The sequence below is a fragment of the Pterocles gutturalis genome, unplaced genomic scaffold (genome assembly GCF_000699245.1).
Source record: "Pterocles gutturalis isolate BGI_N339 unplaced genomic scaffold, ASM69924v1 scaffold31122, whole genome shotgun sequence".
Classification (NCBI taxonomy): domain Eukaryota; kingdom Metazoa; phylum Chordata; class Aves; order Pterocliformes; family Pteroclidae; genus Pterocles; species Pterocles gutturalis.
Genome location: NW_010113794.1, coordinates 1 through 26,270, shown reverse-complemented (window position 1 = coordinate 26,270; position 26,270 = coordinate 1). Strand labels below are relative to the sequence as shown.

General features: G+C 37.5%; 1 protein-coding gene across 1 annotated transcript; it reads right to left on the bottom strand.

Moving 5' to 3' along the window:
• Positions 1–1,274: 1,274 nt before the first annotated feature.
• On the bottom strand, positions 1,275–26,171 carry LOC104460722 (E3 ubiquitin-protein ligase UBR5; the record flags this gene model as incomplete). Its single annotated transcript, XM_010074632.1, has 27 exons — positions 1,275–1,537; positions 1,892–2,149; positions 3,031–3,162; positions 3,824–3,935; positions 4,677–4,800; positions 5,023–5,262; positions 5,799–5,959; positions 6,179–6,308; positions 6,409–6,535; positions 6,616–6,734; positions 6,829–6,975; positions 7,891–7,982; positions 8,423–8,571; positions 9,442–9,539; positions 9,854–9,977; positions 10,417–10,512; positions 10,899–11,050; positions 12,561–12,687; positions 16,647–16,857; positions 17,987–18,184; positions 19,111–19,265; positions 19,468–19,579; positions 19,676–19,819; positions 21,760–21,872; positions 23,569–23,678; positions 24,486–24,670; positions 26,054–26,171. Coding segments are annotated over 27 exons (3,997 nt in total), but the record flags the coding sequence as incomplete, so codon positions are not given.
• Positions 26,172–26,270: the final 99 nt, after the last annotated feature.

Here is a 26,270-nt window from a genome sequence, read left to right as displayed (position 1 = left end):
ATAACACTGTTCTCTTATTTCTCTCCCTGCATATTTACCCAGTGTTTGATCCCAAATTATCTTTGGAATCTCCCTCTCCCAGACCAGAAGCCTTTTTCTTCCACTGCACTGTGAAAACAAGAGCTATAAAAATACTTTGTGGCTCCATTACAAGTAAATATATTGTCGTCTGGCTTTGACATCCCAGCACACAGTACTACTAAGAGAAAACAGCATCACTTCATTTCTTGGGCTCTTCAAAGCAGGGGTATTATTCTGACAGTTAATTTTGTACTACATTCAGTACAGATTATTTCACTCCATACAAGTTGATATACACTTTCGGAACACACTGAAATTCCTCCTGTGTTGTTGTTAGGCTCTGAAACGTCTTTCCATAGATGCCAAATACCAGTCTTCCCTTTCACCTATTTTCCCTAAAGACGCACTTTACACATACTTTCAAAAATCGACAGTCAAGAGCACTGTACCAAAAATTTGCATATAACAGGCAAAGGAATGATCACGACCCTGAAAGAAGGGACAGTGAACAGTACATAAACCTGTACAAATCTTTTATCTCATTTAATTATTTGGCCCTTACTAACTTTCTTCTTTTACAGACTCAATAGTTCAGCTCAAAAAGAACAGCACAAAAGGTCTCTAGCAGAAATTACTAGTATCTCCAAAGCATTAAATCCTGACATAACTATTCATTAGATGCCAGTCAGACTTAGTTGAAAAAACCAAAACAACTTTAATTCCTATTTTAAAATAATATATATATACGAGATATGAACAATGTAATCGAATTAGTACCAACAGCTACTTCAACCTACACTACCTCATACAAGGAGAGGGTGAGAGAGCTGGGAGAGTTCAGACTCAAGAAACAAACTCCGGAGGATTTTATCGTTTGTATAAACACCTGATGAAAAGGTATAAAGTATACAGAGCCAGACTCTTCTCAGTGATATCCAGAGAATGGACAAGAGGCGATAAGCACAAACTGAAATACTTGGAAAGTCCATTTAAACTCAAGAAAAAGCTTTTTTACTATGATAGTTATCAAACACTTAACTGGCTGCCCAGAGCAGCTGTGGAGTCTCCATCCTTGGAGACATTCAAAACCTAACTGGACACAGTCCTGAGCAGCCTTCTCCAGTTGACTGTGCAGGGAATTTGGACTAGACAATCTTCAGAGGTCACTTTCAACATCAACATTCTATGATTTTACCTAAAAAACCCAACTGTACTGAAACTATGTTTCTCTACAGGGATTCCAATAGTCTTACCTGCAAGTTAACTGCATCTTGATAAGTCAGCTTCACTGCAGCTGGGATCTGGGAGTATACTAAATGATTGTACTTGGGAATCAGACCCATCAGGTCAGATATCTGCCGTATCACAATACTGTATGCTCTTGCTAAACTGCTTGCAGATGTTAAATAGCTGCTTGCATTGCTGGCTTCAAGTGCTGCGGCTGCTGCAGCAGCACTCGTACTGATGGTACCACTCCGACGCAGGTTTGATGGATCAATGTAAATTGCTGAACTTGCTAAACAGAAAAGAAAGTATGACATTAATGAATTTATTTAACCTTTGCTACATCTTTTCTGTATTGATGGATATCATGAACATTTCTAGAAATAAACTTGTAAATATTACTGACACCACAACTGGAACTAGCAAAAACTTATTAGCTACAGTAAGCATACTCGTATCTTCTTAAGAACTAGAACAGATCCTCTTTTTAAATTCAAAACCAGAACTGGAACAGTCAAGATAGGTCAGCACTGTCCTTCTAAGACAAACAGATAACATTTCATCCTCAAGAGAACAAACAAAATCAGAGGAAGGAACAAAGCCAGAGATAACTGACATTCACACATGCATTTTACTCCAGACTTGCCTGCTGGGGCTGACGTACTAGAAGGAGCAGTGCTAGCAGTTCTCTGGTTTTGGGTACTACGTACAGCCCACTGCATGGAACGGGGAGCTTGGGCAGCACCATTGGCATGTGAGCTGTTTGTGGTTCGTTCCAGAGGCTCATCAAGCATGAAAGTCTCCTGCTCTATGTCATCGCTCTGACTGCTGCTGCTATCAGAGTCACTGGAATCATTTGATTGAGAGTCATCTTCAGAAAAAAATGCTGGAACACTGCTAGCTCCTATTAAGGAAAATAAGCAAAAAAAAGTAATAGACAATTGCACTTGTGTGCACATATATCTGTATCATGTCAGCGTTGTAAACTTTTTCCATAAGAAACTACATGTACTAAAGAGGGTCAAGTACCACTACTGAAAATCTTGAATAAATTGCCCTTATAACATACTGCTAATTTTCCATAGGTTTTATGAAAAAAGCAGTAAGATGACTTACATTTCAAAAGATAAATTGAGAAATTAATTTGATTTAAAAATTCTTCACTGATTCTGCCCCCAGGCAATGAATTTTAAAAACTATGCTTCCAAACTGGAGAGCAGAACCATTGCTTTCAAAAAGCCTTAAAATGATGGTCAGGATTTGTGGGGTTTTTTAAACCACATCTAACTTCTACACTAAAAATCAGTGAAAACACTTAATTTTACTTCACAAGAGTGCTATGTAATCTATGGCTAACAGAAGCAGAAGCTCCAAAAGAGCAAAAGAGATAGGCCACATCTTAGGGCATCTCCTTGTCCAAAAAGTCTGCATAGTACCTTACAGGCAAAGGAAAAACATGACATGTGGGGAAAGCAGAGGTGAGAGGAAAGAAGCTGGGTGAAGAGAAAAAAATAAAAGTAAGATTACAAGGGAAAGGTATATGTTAAAGTGTCATAAACATGTAATTCTCACTCTGTCCAATCTATTTGTGAAGTAGTTTCTCCAGTGTACCTCTGGAGAGCTGGATGCAGTCCAGATCCAAAAGCAAAGAGTAAGATTTTTCAGGTGAAGCCAGTTCTGCCCTTGTTAAAGCTATACTCAGTCAAAGCAATTCTTTTTCTTGTACAGCTTAATCCTAATACCTAAATTTAACAGCTAGATTAAACACAAGATGATGTGGCGTACCTGCTTCTGACCCAGCAGTAGCTGCAGTGACAACACTTCTGCGCCCACTAGCATTGTCCTGATTACTGTGGTTACTCTCACTGTCACTTTCTGTTTCAGCAGCAGCTAGCAAATCTAACTCCATATCGCTGCCTACAAAAACAACATAAAAAACATCTCATGTTTAGAAAGAGGAAAAAAAAAATAGAATGACTGTCATGACTCTCATAAGACACATTAAACAAAACCCAGAGCCTCTTACTACAGCAGAAGTTAATGGATATGCAGGGAGAGGTCGTAAAAGCAGTACAAACATGCAGCAACGCTTGGAGCATATTTTCTTATTTTCCAGCTATTAGCAACCCCTGGCCCTGTCTCTCTGTACTGCACATATACTTTCAACACACACACACTGAAAAATAAAATTAAAATCCTTAAAATTAAGACTTCAGAACTAGTCACTCAAGTGAAAAGACTCCACCACTCTTCATGTACATGTATTAGGACAATCAACCATATGCTGGTTCAAACAAGTATCTAAGGAATACCTGAAAACTTAAAAAAAAAAGACACCAACAAAACCCACCAAACAAACAAAACCCCAACCAAACAACCCCAAAAAAAACCCCAACCAACCCACCCCCCCCCCCCGCCCAAAGCCCCAAATTCTATTGAAGTTTAAGTTTTGAGAATTAAATGTTCTGAATACTCAGCAAGTGAATAAACAGATCTCCTGTACTGTAAATGGGCTGACCAGAAACACAAGGCAGTCAGTCACCCAAGCAGTAATGCACATGATGTACATTACACGTACCATCTTCATCATGCTCATCATGTTGACCTTCTGCTTCAGCATTTTCTTCACCATGTTCTTCCTGTTCATCATGATGGTCTTCTTCACCAGCTACCCCCTCAACCACCTCAACCTGGAACAAGCATTATCATTTTATGCTAGAATATCCTCCACGCCAGAGATAATCTACATATTTTCAAAAGCTCAGTGCAAAATTTGATTTTAAAAACTAAGAACAAAAAAACACATCTATGAAAAGATGACCTTACAACCGAATTGACACAAGGAGAAAATTAACCTACAGCCACCATAATTGTACATGGACGTATGGTCCACAGTGTTGTGGGAAAAAAAATCAGGCCCACAAATAAAACACAGCCCTGGACATTAGATTTCAATGCTGAAAGGGTAAAACTGACTATAAAACCTAGAATTAGTTGCTAAATATTGAAGAGCTACCATCCTGGTAAAAGACCCTCTAGTTCTCTAAGAGAGCCCACATAATAGCACCCATATGCTGAAAGACTTTAGAAGTGTTTTAACAGGGAGTTATAGTATAGCATAAGATTCTATAGAAAGAAAATTACAGATGCATTTATTAGTATTCTAAATCATACCATAATTCTGTCAAATGCAAGACACTTAGCATACTCTGAAATGACTATTGCTGAATACAAAACAACAATTACAAAACTCTTAAAACAAAATGCTTATGGCACAGTAGGAGTTAATGAAGTACTACTCAGTATCTTTTGCAAATGATGTCTTCATGCATGGATTTCTGATTCAGACATTAAAGCATGTGCCATACTGAGAAGAAAACAACAACAACAAAAAAAAAAAAAAACAACAAAAAAAACCACCAAACCCTGACCTCTTCCACATCCGCTGAAACGATATCATCTTGTTCTTCATCCCTTCCACGAACTGGCTGGGACTGGCTGATTCGTCTTTGCTGAGGATTCCGTATGATGTAGGATGACTGAGATTGACTAGAACTTTAAAAAAAAAAAAAAAAAAAAAAGTAGATTTGAACCTTTGGACATCACTGAACCTAAATTATTGTAGAAATCTGCAGTAGGAAATTACTTCCAAAATGCTTGGCCACAGTAGGAAGCCTCACTGTATTTTTGTTAATGAAAAGCCAACAAAAACCCCAAACAAAACCACCTCTAACAAGTCTTTGAAAAGAACAAATAGTGAGCTTTAGCAAGTTTTACCTGCTAGACTGGTCAGATGATGGTCTGGGTGGCAGAGGCTCCACAGAAAACAGTTCTTCGCTTCCCTGCATGGCATCTATACTAGTGCTAGCAAGAGTAAAGGGTGCCGTAGGACGTGCAATTCCCATCCTGACTGGAATAATGAGAGATTCTGCTACATTGCACAACTCTTCAACAGCATAGGGCAATAATGCCTGGAATACACGTTTACATTTTCCAATTGGCTGTGGAATAAAATTGCTAGGGGAAAAAAAATATGGAAATATAAAAGGTCAAATGTGTCTTTTTTAAAAAAATAAAATCATGGCAGTATCATTTTTTTGTTTCAAAATGTCAAGACAATTATCTTTAACAGATACACACACTTGTATGTGTATAGTAACAATATGCACAGCTATTCAAGTCAGTTAAAAACATTTATCGTTCAATAACTCGAGACTAAGGCTGGGTATCTAAACCTATTACTAACAAACAACCATAGATTGCAATTTTGATTAACATGTTAAAAACCCCTACTTTCAAAAATACTAGAATTTTAAACAGAAAGTTTCAGTATGACCACAAGTTCAACAAGCATTGTATTAAAAAGCTACACAACATACCAGCAGCTACTGTGCAGTCTTGAGGTTTCTACCTTTCCACACAGACCGCAAATTAATTCAGATGTTTCTGCCTACTGTTGATTTATACCAACTCATTTATGAAGAGAAGAAATATTTAAATTAAAAAAACCCAAAAATACCACAACCAACACACACACACCCCCCACCACTTACTTTTTCTTTTTGGAGGAAGCCATTTCTACACTAAGAATGACAAACACTCTTGCCACAGAACGCAGGAATCTCATTGTAACAGCAATAGCTTCTTCTCTGCGTCCTGGTGTATACTTGTTTTGTAATTCCTTTACCAGAGTACCCAGCAAAGTATCTAAGAGCTGTAGAAACAGGTCATTACAACCCAATAATGGTGTGTAATTTAGAAGCATGAAACAAAACAGATTGAAAGGGAGACCGCAGTCATAACAGTATAAATTCACAAAAGCATAACTAACGTGAAGTTATTTTCAAATTAGCCTCCAAGTGCATTACCTGTGATACACTATAATATCACATTATTCAGAAAATCTACGTAAAGCATGACTAAGTGTACTTACCAAAATGTCGGCTGTGCACTTGACAATAAGGCAGTGTGTAAAACAGTCCAAGCGAATAGTTCCACTTTGCTGATTAAGGTAAACTTGCTCTTCAGGCAGAAGGTGACCTATCCTACTGCTTGCACTAAGACTTGGAAAAAACAAAAAGAAAGGAAATAAATTTTATATAAGTCAGTAGGTCTCCAGTATCAGATCAAACTTTACATTGACAATTATTTGTAAATACACACGGGTCTTTGTTTTCCTGGGAGCCAAACATGATCATGGACTTCAGTGCATTCCAGTCTTGCAAAACACGTTCCAAAGCAAGCTGGGCAAAGCGAGGAGGTTCTAAATCATGATCAGGCATATCAGAATCTAAAAAGACAAAAAAGCAACATAAGAAAGAGGTAGTGAAGTATGGAATTTGACATTTATTTCACTGAAACAGTTCTTACCTTCAGGATTTGCAGTTTTACGATTACGATCTTCCCTAATTCTAGGTGGTCTGTACTGGCAGTGTTCCACAGTTTGCCTAGCAACTGTCTGTACCAAAAACAGCAGAAGATGTTCTCCCCTGTGATGAAAAATTGATTAGTGGAGATAAGACACACCACATTTAAAAAGAATAAAAAATTATTCTGTCATAGACATTGCAAATACAAACTTGCCTGCTATTTGGCATGGTAACAAGATTTGTGGTGGTAAGCAGGCGGTAAAGGAGATCCAGACGAGCAGACTTTTGTCCAGCAATTAGTGTTTTACACTTGCACTTTTCCCAGCAATCACAGTAGGCTGTTGGAGATGTTCGTTTGAGCCTACGAGAAATACCAAAGATGAGCTGCAAAACTGTTCAGCAATATAGCAAATATTTTCTACACAGGCTGAGGGTGTTAGTGTACACATTAAGACTCCTGCTAGAGTTTTTTGTTTATTGTACTAGCAAGATGCCAAAATGTAGCTTAGAAGAGAAATGGAGAGTTTATATGTGGCAACACTTGGGATTCCCTACACTCATTTAGGAGGGCAGTTTCACTACAGAGCTCTTCACAGTGCTTTAGTAAAACCAAGACCAGGTATTCTTCCCCAAAATAGCCTCCAGGCAAGAAAGTAAAGTTGGAAATCCTCACGACATGCAGCAAAATCTCAGTAATTGTTACAATGCTGAAAATTTCTTTGTAATTGTATCTGTTAGGTTATTATGGGTAGGATATGAATGCTGTAGCATTTACACTCTTTAACAGTGGAATAAAACATCTGCAGCATCAAAGCTTTGGCCAGGTTGAGCAGAGACATCTTTGACTCTTCATTTGCCTGCTTCCTCACTTTTCCCTTTATTACAGTTGATCTTAGATATTAATATACTACAATTGTTTCTGAAAGTTTACACGAATGATCTATCAGGATTCACTGGCTTCAGAAAACTCCTGGAGGCTCTCAAAATGAAAATATGGTATCATTTAGATATATTATTCAGATATATTATTCTTAGTATATTAAGCACTTTGAGAGTGTCAGACTTACTCATTTACTTTAAATTCTACAAAGTGAAAAGTACAAGACTGCTTCAGGGTACTCTTTCAATTCAGACTCATAAAATAAATCTTACAGAGCAGAAGGAAAAAAAGATGTCTGAACACCTTAACCAAGGGAAAAAACCTACTAACTATCAGTAAACAAATGAAACCACAAAAATATTGATTTAACCATAAGAAACAGAACACAATACTTACTTGCAGTCATGTCCTTTGTGACAGACCCTTGCACATTCCGTGCAACAACAAAGAGATTCCAACAGGCCACATGTTCGGCATTCAAATATATCCTAAAAAAAAATATTACCAAAAATATTACACATAGGTTTCTCCCTACAGCACTTGCAATCTCACAGCATTTCAGGTTACAAAAAAATTGCACTTGTTCAAACTGATGCCTTCACTTACAAGTAAGTCAATTCTAGAAAGTGACGCTTTGTTGCTAGTCAGAATATTCAGTGTTTTCAAAGAGCTGTTTCCACAAAGATTTTTGCCAAAGCTAGCCAGAGGGGAAAAACCACACCCATAAACAGCCCTATACTGAGCAACACAGCCAGCTTTAAGAATACAAAGCAACTAGGGGAGGCAATAACTATACCAGACTTAAAAGTTACAGTAATTAAAACAATGCAACTTTAATAAAATAAATAGACTAACAGATTAGTAGGCTAACACAACACATTGTCGAAACATGTCCCTACTTACTCAAAAAGGAAAAAAAAAGCCTTACTTGGTTAATATGTTCTGCACCAGTCCATGTGAAACTGCATGTATCATTACAACACAAAACATACAAAGGAGAGTCATCTGGATTTGTACCAGAAGGACAAACCATTCCCATAAACACATCATCTTCTTTTTCACTTGAAGTTGCTTCAGCTGAAAGAACAATACCAGCATTAAAAGCAACCCCTCAAAAATAAAAACCACCAACAGACCCATACTTGACACGATGTTTGCCATTACAAAATCCCATAGAGAATGAAAAGCTTTAATAAAATCTCTGTCACAGTTTTTTGAGAAAGCTTGTCACATGACAGGTATTTCTTATAGAAGCTGCTGCAAAATCCAGACTGAAAAATACAACCACTAACTCTTCCCCAGTTTTAAATTCCCGGATATTCTAATCAATTCAGTGGATCACTATTTTGAAGGATGAAAAAATAATTCATGGGCAATATTCTTACAAGGAATACACTCAGTCTTCTAGACTCATCACACCACAGTTCTAAGCTACTTAAATTTCTCTTTAAGTTCAACTTCACATATTTCTCCTAAATAATTAAACACCAATATCAAAAGAGAGTCACAAGACATGTATTTGTATAGAAGTCTTTTCAAGAACAGGATCTAGCTTAGTGTACTGCTTTATCCTATCTTCTTTTTCCAATTCAAAGAAAGAAGTCCCAGGTGATAACTTTGTGCTACTGAAAAACGGTACCTTAATCCACTGCTGTTTGTAAAGCAATGAAATGCTGAAAAGACTATAAAGTAAACAAAAGCAAAAATATTCATAGGAATCTATCGTAATATACACACTACAGAAGAGGAAGATTCTCCATAATAGCAAGATTTCCAAAACATGCAGCAATATACGATGTTTTGGAAAGAGGTGTTTACCACCATCACCAGTTGATCAAGCACATATAATGTCACACACACACAAAAAAGCACTGTTAATAATGAATCTGCACACATGCCAAACTTTAAAAGGAAGCCACACGCTAATAATTACTCAAACTGGTGTACCTTTAGCAATTTTCTGTGCAGTTTCTAGAATTGTAATTGCAGCAGGATATGCCCGGCCACTAACTGCCGACATAAATGGTGTCATGCCTCTTGCATCCCTACAGAAAAAAAAAAAAAACAACAAATAAGTTAAAACACACAAATTTTTTGTCATAACAGGAGAGGTAGAAAACAAATACATGAAAATAAACAGAAAAACCACAGAATGAATAAGCACATTTTTATTCGTTTTACTTCTGTGAAACAGACCCAACTTTAAGGCATGGCAGGACACAAACGCAGCCAATATTCTAGCACTCCCCATTTTAGCTTATGTGCCTTTAAATAACCTCTTTTAAAAGGCTTCTATGTAATAAATTTCAGGTGATAAAACATGATAAAGGATAGTGAGAATTCATATGAAAATCCTTACTTGGCTGATAGTAATTCCCGAAGATAAGGTTGTAAAACAACACTATCACACAGTAATTTCAGTATGAAGTGAGCGTTTGCCTTCCGATCCTTTGATTCCACGACAGATGGTTCAGAAGAAGGACCTGGAATGAGAAACAAAAATTGCAGAGAAACAGTTTTTCCTCAAAAACTGACTACCTATTAAAAGCAAATAGTTCAATGTTTCACTGGGGTAATTAATCAATAGCTTGAATATTCAGTGGTTTGCCAGCTTCAGCAACGTTTCACTGAAGTACTACAAATTTCAGTTCCAAATTACATTCTGAAATACAGATAGTAATCCCAATTTCATACTGATTACCATATTTTTACATATTTTTCATTCCCCAGGTAAAAATAGTTTTTACATAAAACACAGCACGGGGCTTCCATGTACTTTCTGCACACTTGTGAAATCCTGCTTCAATCCACTCTTCATCTGCTAAGAGGCATTTTCATACGCAGGAAGTCTGTGCAAGCAAAGACAGCTTTTGAGATCATTTTTCCTTCTAAAGCATAATCAGATAAGCAGCATGTCCTCACCTGGTATTGTGGAGGTGCTAGGTCCTTGGCTGGTGCCAGTCGCTGCTGTGGTAAGAGATCCCACAGCGGGGGCCAGGATAAAATCAATGTCACCATCTTTCAGTAAACAGAATAGCAGGATGTATATCAATACATAAAAACATCCCTAACAACATGCTCTTTCTGCAATGTCTAGCACACTGCAGGTTTTCTATATTTAATTGGTACTCTTTCCTACCAACAGCCACGCTCTTAGATTAGTAATGTAACTCCACATTACAAAATGCACTTCACAGAAGCTTGACACCAGTGTTAGAAAGACACATACTGGAATTAAAAACAGCTTTTAGGTCTTCAGTAAAGTCATGAAGCACGGCTTGCTGCCTCAATGACATTAGGCATTTTAGTCTCATGACAAAATTTAAGTGATTCACCTTATAAGCCACCGGTTCCTTTATTAAATCTCTCATTCTACAGACTAATGCGAGCATGAACAGACTTACCTGGGTCCATTGCAGGAGGATCTGGAACCCAGCTGGGAGGAGCTATTGGTGGAGAAACCGGGTCCTGATGATCACTTGATGAAGCACCAGCTTCATGTCTGCCCAATCCAGCAGCTCTCAAGGATCTTCTCATCATTTCTCTTAATCTCAAACTGAATACAAAACCAAGGTAAAGACACTATCTCATTTTCATTGATAATTAGAACATTTTAAAGCAGGATTCCACACTGAAAAAGACGAAACCAAACTCTTCTTATGTCCATTTTTCTTCAGCATAGGGAAGAATGAGCAAAGAGGTATTTTCCCTTCCTGTATTCCATTTTGTTGCAGCAGAATATAATGGCCTTGGAGGAAGAGTCAGCCAGCAATATATCAAGACAGATTCAAGCCCAGAACGCATCCCTAGTCACCACAGCACTGCCTCTTGCAGGGGGCAGCAGCTGATGGGCGTTATTACCACTACTTGACATTCCTTTTACCCCAAACTCATTGCCAGGCGTGTTAAGCTTGTGCGGGGATTTGCTCTTGTTGCTGCTGTTTTTTACAATCTTAACTGCAAGAAGAGGTTAATGAAAGAATAAAAATGGGTCTTGAAAAAAAAAATTTGAAAGGAGTTACTTGTTTAAAATTATTTAACACGAAGCTACTACTTTACTGAAGACAGTGAGTAAATAATGTGAAGAAGTTACCCATCATCTTCCTAGAGGGAAAAGTGGCAGGAATAAGGGTAGAAACCACACAATCCAGTGTGATGCAAAGAGGTACAAACATAAATTTGTTTGTTTGGGGTTTTGGGGGGTTTTTTGTTGTTGTTTGTTTTTTTTTTTAAATGAACCTCCTCGTAAGAGTAAAGTCTCCTACAGAATGTGGGAGGGAAGCTTCAACCCTTACCCTTATCTCCCATATCAAAAAGGTCACAGTGATGAGGACTGTAGCTTGGGAAGGATAAAAACACCACTTCATGTTAATAGCTTTGACTACAGAGCTAAATAAAAAAATTATACTCTGCCCTCATCCGCAGTGCTCTGAACTGCCCAGAACTCAGTACAGATACCTTCAAATTTCCTGGACGCGAGCACCACTCAGTTACCATCATGGAAAGAACCTCATAAATGTCATCAGAAATTAGGATTGTGTCAGGGACAAAAAGCTATCCATCAGAGCCACCTCGATACAAAAGATTCCCACTATAACAATGATTGCTCAGGATAAAAATGAATCAACTCCAGTTCTTCCCCACTGGTGTTATGTTTATCTCAGTACTATTTATCTGTGTAAGTGACCACCTCCCACTGGAATTCTCTTAAAAGAACAAGCCTGGCTGCTAGCACAGTATTTCTGTGATACTTAATTCTCCTTGGTAAAGAACACAAGAGCTTATCCTCAAATTCCCTTTCCTCACAAGGAGGAGCATTTCCACTTTGCAACTGAGGGGACCATGCCCCAACCCCAGAAAACAGAATTAGCTCTCACATCAGAAAAGGCTTCAAAAAAAACCAACCACTAGAGGTCTAGTTTGGTGCTTGAAGAAGGGAAATCTGACTTTAAACCGGCAATAGAGCTGATTCTTAAACTAGACTGAAGGAAATAATTAATAAAAGACTGGTAATTAACACTGAAATTAGCATACAGAAAGCAAGAAGAAACCGTTAGTCAGTTTACCTTCTGCTGCTTGATGATCCTGCCCGATTTCCTGGACCATTACTTGACACAACGGAGATTGCATTTGCAATAGCTTCCACAGCCGAGAGCCTTTCAGCAAATGTATTCCTCTCAGAGCGCTCTGCCTCTGAAAAATTAAGAAAAGTATTAGTGCCAACATTTCACTTGGGAAGATTATTAAGGAAGGAGTATAAATTATAAAATGTCACTAATCATAAAATGTTCCCTGCAAGTTTTTTTTTTTTTTAAGATTTAGAGGGACAGAGTAGGTTCATATACAAATTTTTATTTTGGACAAGCTTAACTATGATTCTGAGTGGGTTGGGTTTTAAAAGGCTGACCAGGAAGGAAATTCAAAGAGCCCTATTTCCAGAACAAGCTTTCAGTTTTCAGTATCATCAAGAGACAAGGACCTGTCACATAGCTGATTCCAGATACTTGCTGAGTCAAGGCTTCAAGTCATGTCAACCAAAAAAACCCCAGAGCACCACAAAAAAAACCCAAACAACAAAACAACACCAAAACAAAATGCCACACGTCTCAATGAGCAGCTATGAACAACAATGCCAAGCTGTGGGCTTGTAAGATACACACTCTACTTATGAGCATACTTAGGAAAACTGTGTTATAACAAGCTAGCACAATCAGTTTACATCAGAAAGAGTAAGCATTTCTTCTAACATCTAAAACTGTAAGCACCATAACACCTAAAGGTCCTAAATTATAACAAGGACCGAATTGTGCCAAGTGCTATACAGAGCATAAAAAAAAAAGTCTAGTTGTATAGTTACAGTACAACTTGAAGCAGACACCTGAATCAAAGACGTATTGCAAATGTATTTATCTGCAAGATAAATATACAGATAAAGCAGTAAAGCCAGTTGTACAAGGTTTGCACAGCATAACAGTCACTGCTTCTTTAAGAGCTACTGACAATTAAAGATTGTGGAGTCACTACGTAGCAAATTATGAATCACTACAGCCAGGGATCCAAAAAGAACTGAAAGAAAAACCACTTTCAGCATGATACAGGCCAGGAGAGGGACAATTCTCCTTTCAACAGAGGGAGCAACATTTTTTTGGTACAAACTAGAAGGAAAAGGTGTATTTATTAAAAAGGAAAAAAAAAAAACCTCATTAAAGTGACTCTTTCAGGATACTTCTCCAGGTGCTATGGCTAGTGCTCACTAGTGCTCATTCAAAAGCTTTTCAAACTGACAGTGCACCATCTTCTGCACTCATATTTTCTCTACTGACAGTACTAAGACCTGCATAATTCCCCCCCCTTTTTTTTAAACAAGACTGTGCCTATTAATAACTTTACCTTTGATGGTGTTTTTCAGCTTTTATAGTATGTTTATTCTTTAGATCTCTATTCACCAGTACCTGAAGTAGCAAAGATCTTCAGTTTTGTTTTTTCTCAAGCATGTGTAGGTTTCTTAGACAAAAATCACCTATTACCCAGACCAGACAACTATCAAGCACTTAGCATAACATTATGCTGGTGCCCCTAGTTGATCTGTAGTGGTAAATGAATTGCAATCATATTTCTACTGTACTCCTTTCTACAATCCACCAGTTCTCTTAACACATCTCTTACCCCATCACATAGCACTTCTGGACCCTTCACACAAGGGGTCACAGCTCTTGAGAGTGATCCCCCAAGCAATACCAAGCAATACAAAGGTTCTCTGCAACAGATCTCACCTGTCCTTGGCCCCACAGTAAACCCTATCTGAACGGTCACTGTTCTGCTTACTAAGTTAGTATTTATTTTTGGAGACCCATCAAGTGTAAATGCCCTGGCTCTAAGAGTGATTTACTGTTGTGTTGTCTGATGAAATCTTTCCCAATTCCCTAGGAAAAGGTCTGTTTGCAGGTGTTCAATGAAGTCATCTGACACTTAGGATCATAACTCTTTGATGATTTCACATGCTTTGGACATTTCTTTTGCACCTGACCTTTCCTAAGATCCTTTCTATTGGGAAGACTGAGGACTGTGATACCAAATCACAGAGAAACAGAGCAGCCTTCCCCCAGCTTTGCAGGTCTGGGGCCACTTTTCCTGCAGTTCCCTTATGCAATGCTACAGGAGCTATGACAAAACTAGGGACAGGAACCAAGAATATTCCCTTTCTGGCATTTAAGGAGACATTTATATGAAGAAGAGCGAAGGATCTCAGGCAGACACTAGCTGGGAAGGGGCAGTGTGTTCTGTAATTGTTAAGGAACATCATATCTGAAGTCTGGAATTGAAGCCTTTACTCCTAAATCAAACTTCATTTACAGTTTAACAGACGGCTGTATAATGTACAGACAGTAACATCAGTCAGCACTGCCTTCCAGATGATGAACAGAAAGTAAGCTACAGTGGAAGGTGAATGGGATTGTAATCTACAGGTATGAATCCTCTTTTAAAACTATTTTTGTGAGGGGATAGAGAGAGGCAGAGGGGTGTTAGAAGTCCATCAGGTTCAAGTTTTTCATTTTTCAGAAAGTTAAATTACATCCAAATGAAGTTACTGAAAAAAGTGTCAAGGTTGCAAAGACAAGCACTCAAATCAGGAGAAGTCAGATTAAGTTTGCCCATGCATCCTTATTTCAGCTTCCTTGGGTGCTTATAGCAAAACAATCTTCAGTTACACAGCTGGGTTTTGTTCATTTGTTTTGGGTTGTTTTTTTGTTTAGGGCTTTTGCTCCCCCTCCCCTCCCAACAAGACCCCTGCCTCAATCAGTGCACAGGATGGACGACAAACTGAAGATGAAGGGTTGCACGATGAGCAAGCTGTTTATGCCTTGTTTGCTGTGACATTTGGAAGGTGTGGAGTAAGGCAGCAACAGCTTGGCAAAGGAAGGGGGAAGCACTGTCTTGTGTTTAATGCCACGGAACATCACCCTGGAGAACTGGAACCTATTTCTGCCACATCTAACAGCACAGAGAACTTGGTTGAACAAGTTTTTACAGATGATCATGATACATTTTACACCTTTCTGGACACCTAGAAGGTGCCTGACTCACAGAAATAATTAAACATTCACAGAACATCTAAAACTACTATTAATACAGCTCTAAAATGAAGTGCTTTGAAATAACACCTACTCAAAAAAGTGAGATCAGGCCCTAGGCTTCTCAAATAGAACCCTCAAAATTAGTTAATAGCTTTGAATACAGAAAAACTTCAAGCTATAATACCTTCAAGAGATGAGAAAGCTGCAGCATTACCCCCATTTTATAAATAGGGATGTGAGGAACAATTAAGGTCTATAAATGACTAAAATTCAATGACAACACCATACAAAAATCTCACAAGGAAGTTCATTCATTATTCAGTGCAGGGTTTGTATGGTGTGCAATAAGTAAGGAATGGGGCCACACACTGAATGATGAGGATAAAAAGAAATATTGAATAGCTACCCATTCGGTGAGCACCGTCCATCTTGTGCACTGAATGAGGTAGTCCTGTGGAAAAAATAGTATGACGGTGTAATTAAAGACTATTTCACAATGCATACCCATGTATAGCACAGGGGTAAACTTCATTCTGGCATTTCCTAATTTTTGAGTGCTTGACTTAGCAACCTTGTTCTGTTAATACACTTTTTACATAACTGTACTTAATAGACATTTTTAAATGGTGTCAGTAACTGGCATTAACAGAAAGCCATTATCTCACATTTCTTAATACATGTCAACTGCAAGGAGCATGTCTTATCAGAGGAATTAACATATGTTATAACACCTGAAAAATATTACGTACCATTTCTCTTAGAAGTTTACTAGTGATATAATGGGGATATTAGTGATATAAAAGTGGGAAAATATTTGTTTTCATCTAAAATTAGTGCACAGATGTGAAAAGTTTGTCTTTTACAATCAATAAGAACAACTCAGTATTCTCAACTATTGAATTCTTATACATCCTTATGAGAGCAATTAAAAATCTTGTCTCAGCACCTTTGAAAGGCTAGGACACATTTTAGGTGCTAAATTTTAAGATACCCTTGTAGGAAGAATGCAGCCTTTATTTCTTGAAAATGCACAAAAAGTTTATTTTCAAATTATTTTCATGACATAGTTGAGCTCACCCTCTTCCTCTTTAGTTTCTTTGTTGCTGGTTGGAAAGCACACAGACACACAAGCATGCAGAATATTACGGTTTCCATCACATCTATGGCCAAGGAATGTCTGCAGCACTTGTGGATTCTGATCCAAGACGACTGCTTGCTCAAGATTCATCAGGTATTGTCTGCAAGCCTCGTAGTCACATCGGAGAATGTGCTGCATTAACGTTTGTTTCTGTACTCAAAAGAATAAAATATTTTAATACTTTAAAATACAAAATGCAGATATACAAGTTTCCTAAGTACTTCTAGTTTTCCATTTCTGAAATTAATAGAAAGGTCTAAACCTAGGACGTTCGCTGGAAGTGCAGGAACTGTTGAGAATATGCAGAATCTCAATTATAGCACTGTTAAAAACAGAAAGCAGCATGCATTCAGGCACAGACAAGTTAAAGGAAAGGACAGGCTTAAGCCCCAGAAGCTACCAGGCTCACAAAAGTATGCCTTTGGCTTCACAGCTGGGTTCTTAAAATAGATTATTTCTACTTCACAGCTACATGTAGCACGGGAAAAGTGGTACAACAGAAAAAACTAAGGGGTCTACATTAAGTAGCTCTTACATATTTGTTCTAAACAAGTGATATACATGCTGAGAAATGGACAAACAGAAGCTGTTGAAGGTCTGGGAGGCTCACCCCATATAAAACAAGCTTTTCCACAGTGGTTGAATACTCCACTGTGAAAGCAAACTCAGTCTAACAGGTACACAATACCTCCTGGTGGCAGCACAGCACACAGCAGAGCAAACTAAACCTCACCAAATCACTGACAGGTCTCTACATGCATGGTAAAAAATTCACAGCAGAACTATTCATATAGCATCACAGAAGAGTACAAAACTCTACAGGCAATTCAAGTAAAAAAAATCATCACTTGACCCCTGTAATTTCCTAATGTGTGGTCCAAACAGAGGGTTTAAAAAGAAAGTTAAAAAAAAAAATAAAAAAAGGTAAAAAAAAAAGTTCTGAATTCACAAGTTCTTGGATCTCTCAGAAAAACTGTGCATCCACAAACAAATACAATTGTATATAGGTAGTATACAAAAAAAGGCAACAGTTTTAAAAGTAACAAAAAAAAAATACTATTAGTTAAAAGCCTGATACAGGAGCCATGTACTCCCAAAAAATGCATCTTTCACATAAATTTGTTCATGTGTTCAAGTTTCGAAGAGACTCTTCTGCTGAAATTAGTTTCTTTTAAATAGTGGAAATAAAAGCTGCCTATCTAAACATGGAGTTGCTTTAAGCATACCTTTATAAAAGAGAAAAAAAGCACATAATTCTGTAGTAAAGAAAATATTTTACCTCAACAGCCATAATAATAATAGCAGCTTTCTTTTTGATGGTTGAGTTAGCAGGAAGATTTGTTAAGGAATGAACACCCATTCCAAGACTACTAATAGGTGGAAGATCAAGCCAGTCAGGGTCTCGTATCCCACCCATACAATCTTTTGCCATTGGGTAGATTGTACCATTTCCATCTCTAAGAATAATAGGAGATTCCTACATTTGGGGAAAAAAGTTTTAACATTAAATGTCCACAATTTATAAATATTATCCTTCCCAGAAAGTCCAGTTCTGCTTGACTGCCAACAATGAAAACAGTTTTCCTAAAATTTTAATTTATGCCATTGTCTCCTATCGTTACAAGTGGCGCAGCAGAAGATATCAGATTCCCTTTCTCAAATGCCTGAAACACGCTTAACATAGCCAACACTATTAAAAGCATCTTCTTTATGACATTCATTATGAAACATTTAACAATGAAACATACAGTACCTATATTTTTAGCTTACTTAAATGCTCCAAAGAAAGTTGAATATATTGAAATAAACCATACAAATTTAGTTATTTTACCAAAAATGGTTCCTTCAACTATCATAAGCAAAGTATATCGTGTTTGGGGAAGTTACTAAAACAGCTTTGGTATTTTTTCTCAGCCCTCCTCATGAATGCCCGCACAGTTGTTATCAAGCTGTATCATCAGATAAAACAGGATACTTAACACTGGACAGTAGGAAGAGTTGCACAAAAGCCCAGTATATAATTTTTAGTATCAAGTACAGGTTTTTTTTGTTAACATTTCAATTTTTTCTCAAGAGTGGATTTTGGTCTGACCGAATTCCAAAATATAGCTAGATAACAAGTTTACACTAACACAGGAACTAGTCAAGTTTTTTTTCCTCTTTTTACCTTTTATTCAAGGTAGAATGTGAATAAGATTATTAAAAGTGCTTAAGTGAGTTAGATTGCTATTCCCCTTGTGCCTTCAAAATATTAATTGTAGCAACAAGTCTTTCATAACCCATCTGAAGAACTACTCTTTGCCAGTCTTTGGAAAAGCCTTGCAAAAGGCTGTACCATCCCATTCAAAGATGACAGAAGTGCAGTGCAGTGAGGTTAAATGATTGAGATACAAAACCACAAACCTGTCCAGCTGTAAAAATAGCAACACTTCTCTCATTCTGACCCAGGAATGCAATGCTGCTAGTAGGGAAATTATTTTCCTGTTCAGCCTTTCCTGTGGCAAGGTCAAATATGCAGTACCGAACCCAGTTCCCAGTTTTCAGAACAGCATGCACTCCTTTCAAAGATACACGAAGAAAAAAGTTAATATCTGTTACTGATGACATCCACTAAAAGAACTCCTAACTAATACACTTTTAAGGACTTACTAATATCAATGGAAACAACTGGTTATGTTAGTTTGACAGTAGTTGTTTTCCACTAGGAAGAAAGGTAATAAAGGAACCAACAGAGTATCTTACAGGATAAGTCCTGCTTACCTTTTGAATCTACATTTACTGCTAAGATCTCCGTTTTTTCAGGAATACACAGCTTTTTAGGTGTCCTCTGAAAACAGTCAGGAACTTTTGGAGTTCCACCAGTTTTTACAACCTGAAAACATACATAAAATTTTAAAGATGGAATTAAGCACACAGTGCTGACATTTCAAAATACTGTTGATTTTCTCAACCTTTCACAAAGGCATACCTGCAGTTCATCTATTCTGAGCAGCCTGCAGTCTTGGAGAAGAGAAGAAGGATCAGGATCTGAATTAGAACTGCTCTGACAGTTTGCATTACTGGAGGTGCCTGGAAATTTCACAGCAACATAAGCACCATCCACTTTTAGCACCTACAAGCAAAACACATCAGAGTTTTACCACAAGCTTTGAACAGAGACTGTTTAGGTGGATTTGTTTCAAAATAAACCAGACCTTTATGAGGAAAAGAAAAAAGTTTGCAATGTGATAAAATTACAGTGATCAAATTCTACAGCTCTTGGTCATTACCCTTGCTCTTTTGCTAACTTTACCAAACTCTTAAAAACTTTGATTTCTTAATGACTTCATAGGCATCCTGAATCAGATCAGCATCCTACATCCAACAGGAACCAACAATTGACTAGAGAAGCTCCTACTGAAATTTCCCTGGTATCTTTCCAGCTTCCACCTGCCAGAAACAGCAGGACAACTTCAAGTTTAATCATCTGGATAGACCCTTCTCTTGTTAATTCACCCAATCACTTCCGGAAACAAACATTATTCTTGTGAAATGAGCTCCAAACATTAGCTAACAATTCAACAAAAAACGTCTACACTGAGCCTCTTACTTCTTTTAAGTGCCCATTAGCTCTTGTACTACAAGAAGCAGGAAATCACTGCTTTTTTTTTTTTTTTGGCCCCATCTAAGAATTTTTAAAGCCTCTGTTGCAGAGTCTTAGCACTCATTCCTCAAGATGACAGTAAGTGTTGGTTTATGGGTTTATTACCTATTCCTTAGACTCAAAGAAAAAGTTCTCCATGCAGTCCCTTAGGACTGAAGGATACAGACAAGTCTATCCAGACACGCTTCATGCATCTGTGTGCTTCTCTGCCCCCAAGGAAATGGGAAGTTGTTCAACCTCATGGTGGCACAGTCATTTCTGAGACTGTAAGCCTCTCTGAAGAATTGCTGCCACGCATACCTAATCAGAACTGCCAACACAGGTTTCCTGGATATAGAAACATCTTACGCTATCGCCACACAACAGGCCCTTTAAGTTTCCAGCTGAGACAATAATTTTCTCAAAAGGAAAACAAAGGTAAGAGGGAGGGGGGCAGGAGGAAGGACAGACAATGGTTTTAATTTTGCATAGAAATAAGATCTTGGTATGCTCTCAGTCTTGATGAAAGCTAGATACAAGCAACCATCAATCTTGATTAGACCCTAATTTCTCAATAGTTTCTACGCAGGAAGTGCTTATGAAGAAATGTTAAAGATCTAGACGTAGTCAACTTTATCTAAAACGTCCCTGACCAAAAAAAAAAAAAAAAAAAAAAATCATTCCTCTTTAATTGAAATTATCTAAGTCTGAATTAATTGAAAAACGCATTAACAAAAATAAAATGCAAGAGCTTAAAGGATTTAGACACTTCAGCTCACAAAACTAATGTACTTAAACTGTTCATATTGCTATTGCAAAAGTTTCATCAATTAGAACAAGCATCTTACAGAACTACATATATAATGTCTGCCTTATTAAATTACAAGAACTGAAACAAACAAATGAAAAAAGCAAGCAACAAAATGAAAGATTAAAGATTGTTTTTTCCAAAAGCAAAATACCTTCTTAGAGCATTATGAACTACAGAATAATAAGATCAGATCTTTCTTTTTAATGGAAGAAAAAAATGAATTGATAAACTGAAACAAGTGAAAGATCAGCACAGTTATTATCTCCTTTACCCTTACTATCAACACATGCAACTCTTCACAGTCTCACTGGACATGTGGGTGCTACTGTTAAAGTCACCAAAAATAATGTTTTAGATAAAATCACTTCTGCTTTTCTTAATACTCTGTTTCAAAACTCAAAGTACCAGAATGTTATTTTTTAAGATTCAGCATGCTTTATTCACAACACATTCAGTCTATTACTGTCATTGTGTTATGGACAAATAAAAATGTAACAAAAGTCATGCTAGTCAGAAACATTCTCAAGCACCCCCAAAACTACAATTACTTTAACAGTCAGCTTAAAAAACCTTTTCTTCTCCCTCTCCAAAGACGGTGGGAAGTGTATTTTAGACAAACCTTGCCAACAGGAACATTCTTAACGTCTTCCACAAACACAACTTCCCTCAGGGACCACTGCTCTTCATTCACTTTCTCCTCCTCTTTAGGGGCAGGAGTAGATCGTCGTCGCTCTGAGACAAAAAAAGGAATTACCAATGACAAGAGTTGAAATATTTCAACAAAGCATCAAAATGCAACATTCAGCAAACACCAAACCCTTCTCTCCAAAAAAAAGAGTACCAATGCTTAAATCTAGACCTCTTTAGGGGCAGGAGTAGATCGTCGTCGCTCTGAGACAAAAAAAGGAATTACCAATGACAAGAGTTGAAATATTTCAACAAAGCATCAAAATGCAACATTCAGCAAACACCAAACCCTTCTCTCCAAAAAAAAAAGAGTACCAATGCTCAAATCTAGAAATTAACAAGAGGTTAACAAGAATTTGACTTTAAAACCAGCTGAAGTCAGAGGTACCTAACGGTTTACCACACCACTTTCATGTTTTTCTATCCAATTAGCACCAACAAAGCCTATCAGATAACAAAGCTATTTGTAAGGACATTTAAGCAAATAATTAGAATACAAGAAATTGTTTCGGCAGGGCTCAGATACTCGTGCTGTATGTAACAAGCCCTGCTACAGTGCTTTGTATCACCCTTGCAAAAAGCCTGCTTGTCCACTACGTGTGGTTTTTGGTAAACATCTGGAATAGTAGCAAATGGGGCAGAGAACAGCTATTTGGGCTAACAGCAATTGCAGTACAGTTAGATTTGCTGCAAAGACATTGTGCGAACAGTAATTGTAGTACACTCAAGATCAAATTGAAATACTTAACATGACTAAATTAACGCTGATAAGAACCTTTATCTCCTGAATTGAGTTTATATAGTAAAATTTAATATTATCAACATATTTCAAGTAAGAAGCAGAGAACTGCTAAGGTAACATAAAGTTAATTTCCAACAGTAGTTCAAAATCCAAAGCAAAGCTACAGTCAGTGAAAAATTACAGTTGGAAACTGCAAAACAGAAGAAATCAGTAGGAAAAGACTCTACTACAATAAAGTAGTACTGAAGATCTGAGCACATGAGATTTTAAGTCACTGAATGAGGCCATCTGATTCTCTAGGTGAATGCTTCTTAAAACTGCAGCAGTGAACAATTAGAAGAAATTTCTTCTAACGATGTCATTGTAATTAGCCCTTTATAAGTGCATGGGTTTAAATTGAGAAAAAAGCTTAAGAGGTCAGTTACATCAATTGTAACACAGACTAAATCTAGGTTTTAAGTACAACTTATGCTGTAAAACTTCTCTCACTACTTGTGTATGTTAGTAAAGAATGTCTGGGTGTAGACATTTTATGTAATAGATGACCAGCTACTGCTTTATGACTGAAGTTCACCTGCAAGGCAAGCTGTGCAAGAACAACTTAAAAGGAATTTTCCAAAAAAAGTTCAACTTCTGGGCTGTAAAGAAACTCACTATCACATTGCAATTAAACATAAACAACAACTTTATCATCAGACTGGATCACCTCCTGAAAAATCCTTTTGATTCTGAGAACCGAGTGTTATTCTTTCTTTGATACACCTTACATCAAAGTACTCACTGCTTATACTGATACATTCAAATTTAACACTGACAACTGACCGATCATCTAAAGTCTGTTACAGGGGTCTTTACATATATTGTGGTTCAGACTGAAAGACTAAAAAGGATTTTTAATCAGATTCTGAAATTAGTATAGAATCTTCATAGAACTGCCTTTTATAAAATATTTGTGTAGATAAGAAGTTTTTGTGTAACTGTGAGCTACACATTACTTACTATACGGCATTGACGCACTGCTTGCTATTGAAGATGCATCACTGCAAGTGGAAGCTGGGGATGGCGGAGGACCCATCTCAGTTTTCACTGGTTCCTGTTTGCTTTCAGGTCTAGAATAAAAAGTGTTACTTAGAATGAAAGAAAAAGGTAAAATCTTTTCTGTGTCAATGGACAAAGTGCTAGTGTGTCCCATACATGTTGGTTTGGGGTTTTTTTTCTTTTTTTTAACAAAAACAAAACTAGTATGAAATGAAATAACTCCTTACTTGAGAACAACCATCCGAACTGACAAGGCCATGCATTCAACGTCGGGAACGGTGCTACGCTTCTTAATCAGGGATTAGCTATATAACATTAACTGAGCGTAGACACAACATTACAGAAAATAACATCCTTAGATGTGCTTCATTTGAAGACAGGAAGAATTATTAGCTTTATACAGTAACCTGAAACTCTACAACTGCTTAACTTTTTCAAGCTTTTCTTGAAACAGTTTAAAACTGTTTTAAGAAACATTTAACTGGCAATTGTCAACCCAATGATTTTTTTTCAAACTATGGAGGGGCTGAAACAGGTCTCTCAATGCCATGAAGAAAGGGCTGAAAACAGTTAATTCCATAACTTTAAGTTACCAAATATAAAAACTTGGAAACTTTACACAACACTGCAGGAAGGTCTTCATTTAATAATCCTGCTACATTTCACATTTCCATAGTGGTTTCACACAGCAGAGATGCCTTTCCTGCAGTGAGTATTTCTGCACATTTAGCAGAGTTTACAAGAAAGCTAGAATCTTATAAAGAAGGAAAAACGTTCAAACTGATAAAAACCTGACCTTCCTTCAATTTTTAATCAATCACCAATTCAAGAGGATATCCAATGTTCTGTGTGTATGCATGTGTGCTCTCAACACTCACTTTGCCTCAGTAGTTTTGCTAGCTTTCTCCATGTTTTTCAGGCTCTCAGGTGACCGAAGTTGAAACCGACAGCTGTCATTCATGTTCCAGACAGATTCCATTAACACACCTACTTTAGGAATTCCAGCACTGATTGAAAAAGCAACTGCTCCAGCATGATAGAGGGGGTTATTTCTTAAACACACCTACAGAGAGAAGTATTTATTTCTAGGAGAACAATGGATTACACTGAGGGAAATCATATATGCATGCATTTTCTTGGTGACATATGTAATAGTTAAAAAAATAAGAAAACTTATGGAACTACATGAAGAGGAAAGTCAGCATAATGTACTATGCACTTTGCTGGGAAAAAAAAGAGACTGTTGTGTAATACACATCTGAAAGCAACAGCTCTAGCAGCGCAACTGTTTAATATACAGTATTTAGACGCTCAACCACAAAAGGAACAATTCATCCAGTAACAAAGGCTCATCCCAGAGCTAATTACAATGGATTGGGAACCAAAAGAAATGTGCTTCTTGGGAAGGAGCTGTTTAGTCTCATACTAGTTCTAATACTAGTCACAAGAAGAATCCTACACTTCCGTATCAGCTATTAGCCTTTTTGGTAAAGGCTTCAAATCAAAGGCCTATCCCACTGCACAAATAAATCAAACCCAGGCTCCAATATTGCAGGCACTTAAACGCCAAATCATTTACGAAACTAAGTGCTCTATTGAGAACTGTATTTCTATACTTACTTTCTCTCAAAATACAGAATCAGTAGGTAAGTTAAAACAGAAGTACTTTGTATGAGTACAGATCGTTCCTCCATGTTTGCAGCAATAATCACACTCGTATGCTTACAATGTAACCACACATGTATGATAACAATAATCAAACTCATACTGGAGTACTTTGTCCAGCTCTGGAGCCCTCAGCACAGGAAAGACATGGACCTGTTGGAGCGGTTCTAGAGAAGGGTCACAAAAATCATCATGTAGAAAGGCTGGAGAGTTGGGGTTCTCGAGCTGGGAGAAGAGAAGGCTCCAGGAAGACCTTATTGCAGCCTTTCAGTACTTACAGGGGGCTTATAAGAAAGATGGAGACAAACTTCTTAGCAGGGCCTGTTGTAACAGGACAAGGGGTAATGGTTTTAAACTAAAAGAGGGTAGATTCAGACTAGATACAAGGAAGAAAATTTTTTACAGTGAGAGTGGTGAAACACTGGCACACGCCGCCCCACTCCTGGAAACATTCAAGGTCAGGTTGGAAGGGGCTCTGAGCAACCTGATCTAGCTGAAGATGTCCCTGCTCAGTGCAGGGGGGTTGGACTAGATGACCTTTAAAGGTCCCTTCCAACCCAAACCATTTGACGATTCTATAATTCTAAAACAATAACAACACTAACAGGACACATCAATTTGCAGTCATATAATTCAAGCATGCTATTTTAATACCATATTATTGATACAACTTTTGTGCATAACAAGAAGAGAACCTAATTTGTTTAGTTTTGTTTTAAGAACAGGCTGTAAGCTCATCATATAGCACTGTAAAAATGCCACTTGTGACAGTTGCACTTGCCTGGGTTCCAACGGTTATGTTTGGCATAGAGGAGATACCAGCACTAGACTTCGGCTTCTTATTTTTTGCTCTGGCCTTTTCTAACATTTTCTTCCTTTGGCTGAAAGGAACTACACCCCTGTGGAAAAATGGATATTATTTTTTTAAAAAGAGAAATGCTTTGTTTGGAACTTTGAACATTTTACTCCTTCCTCCCACCCTCCTAGGGTGAAACAGG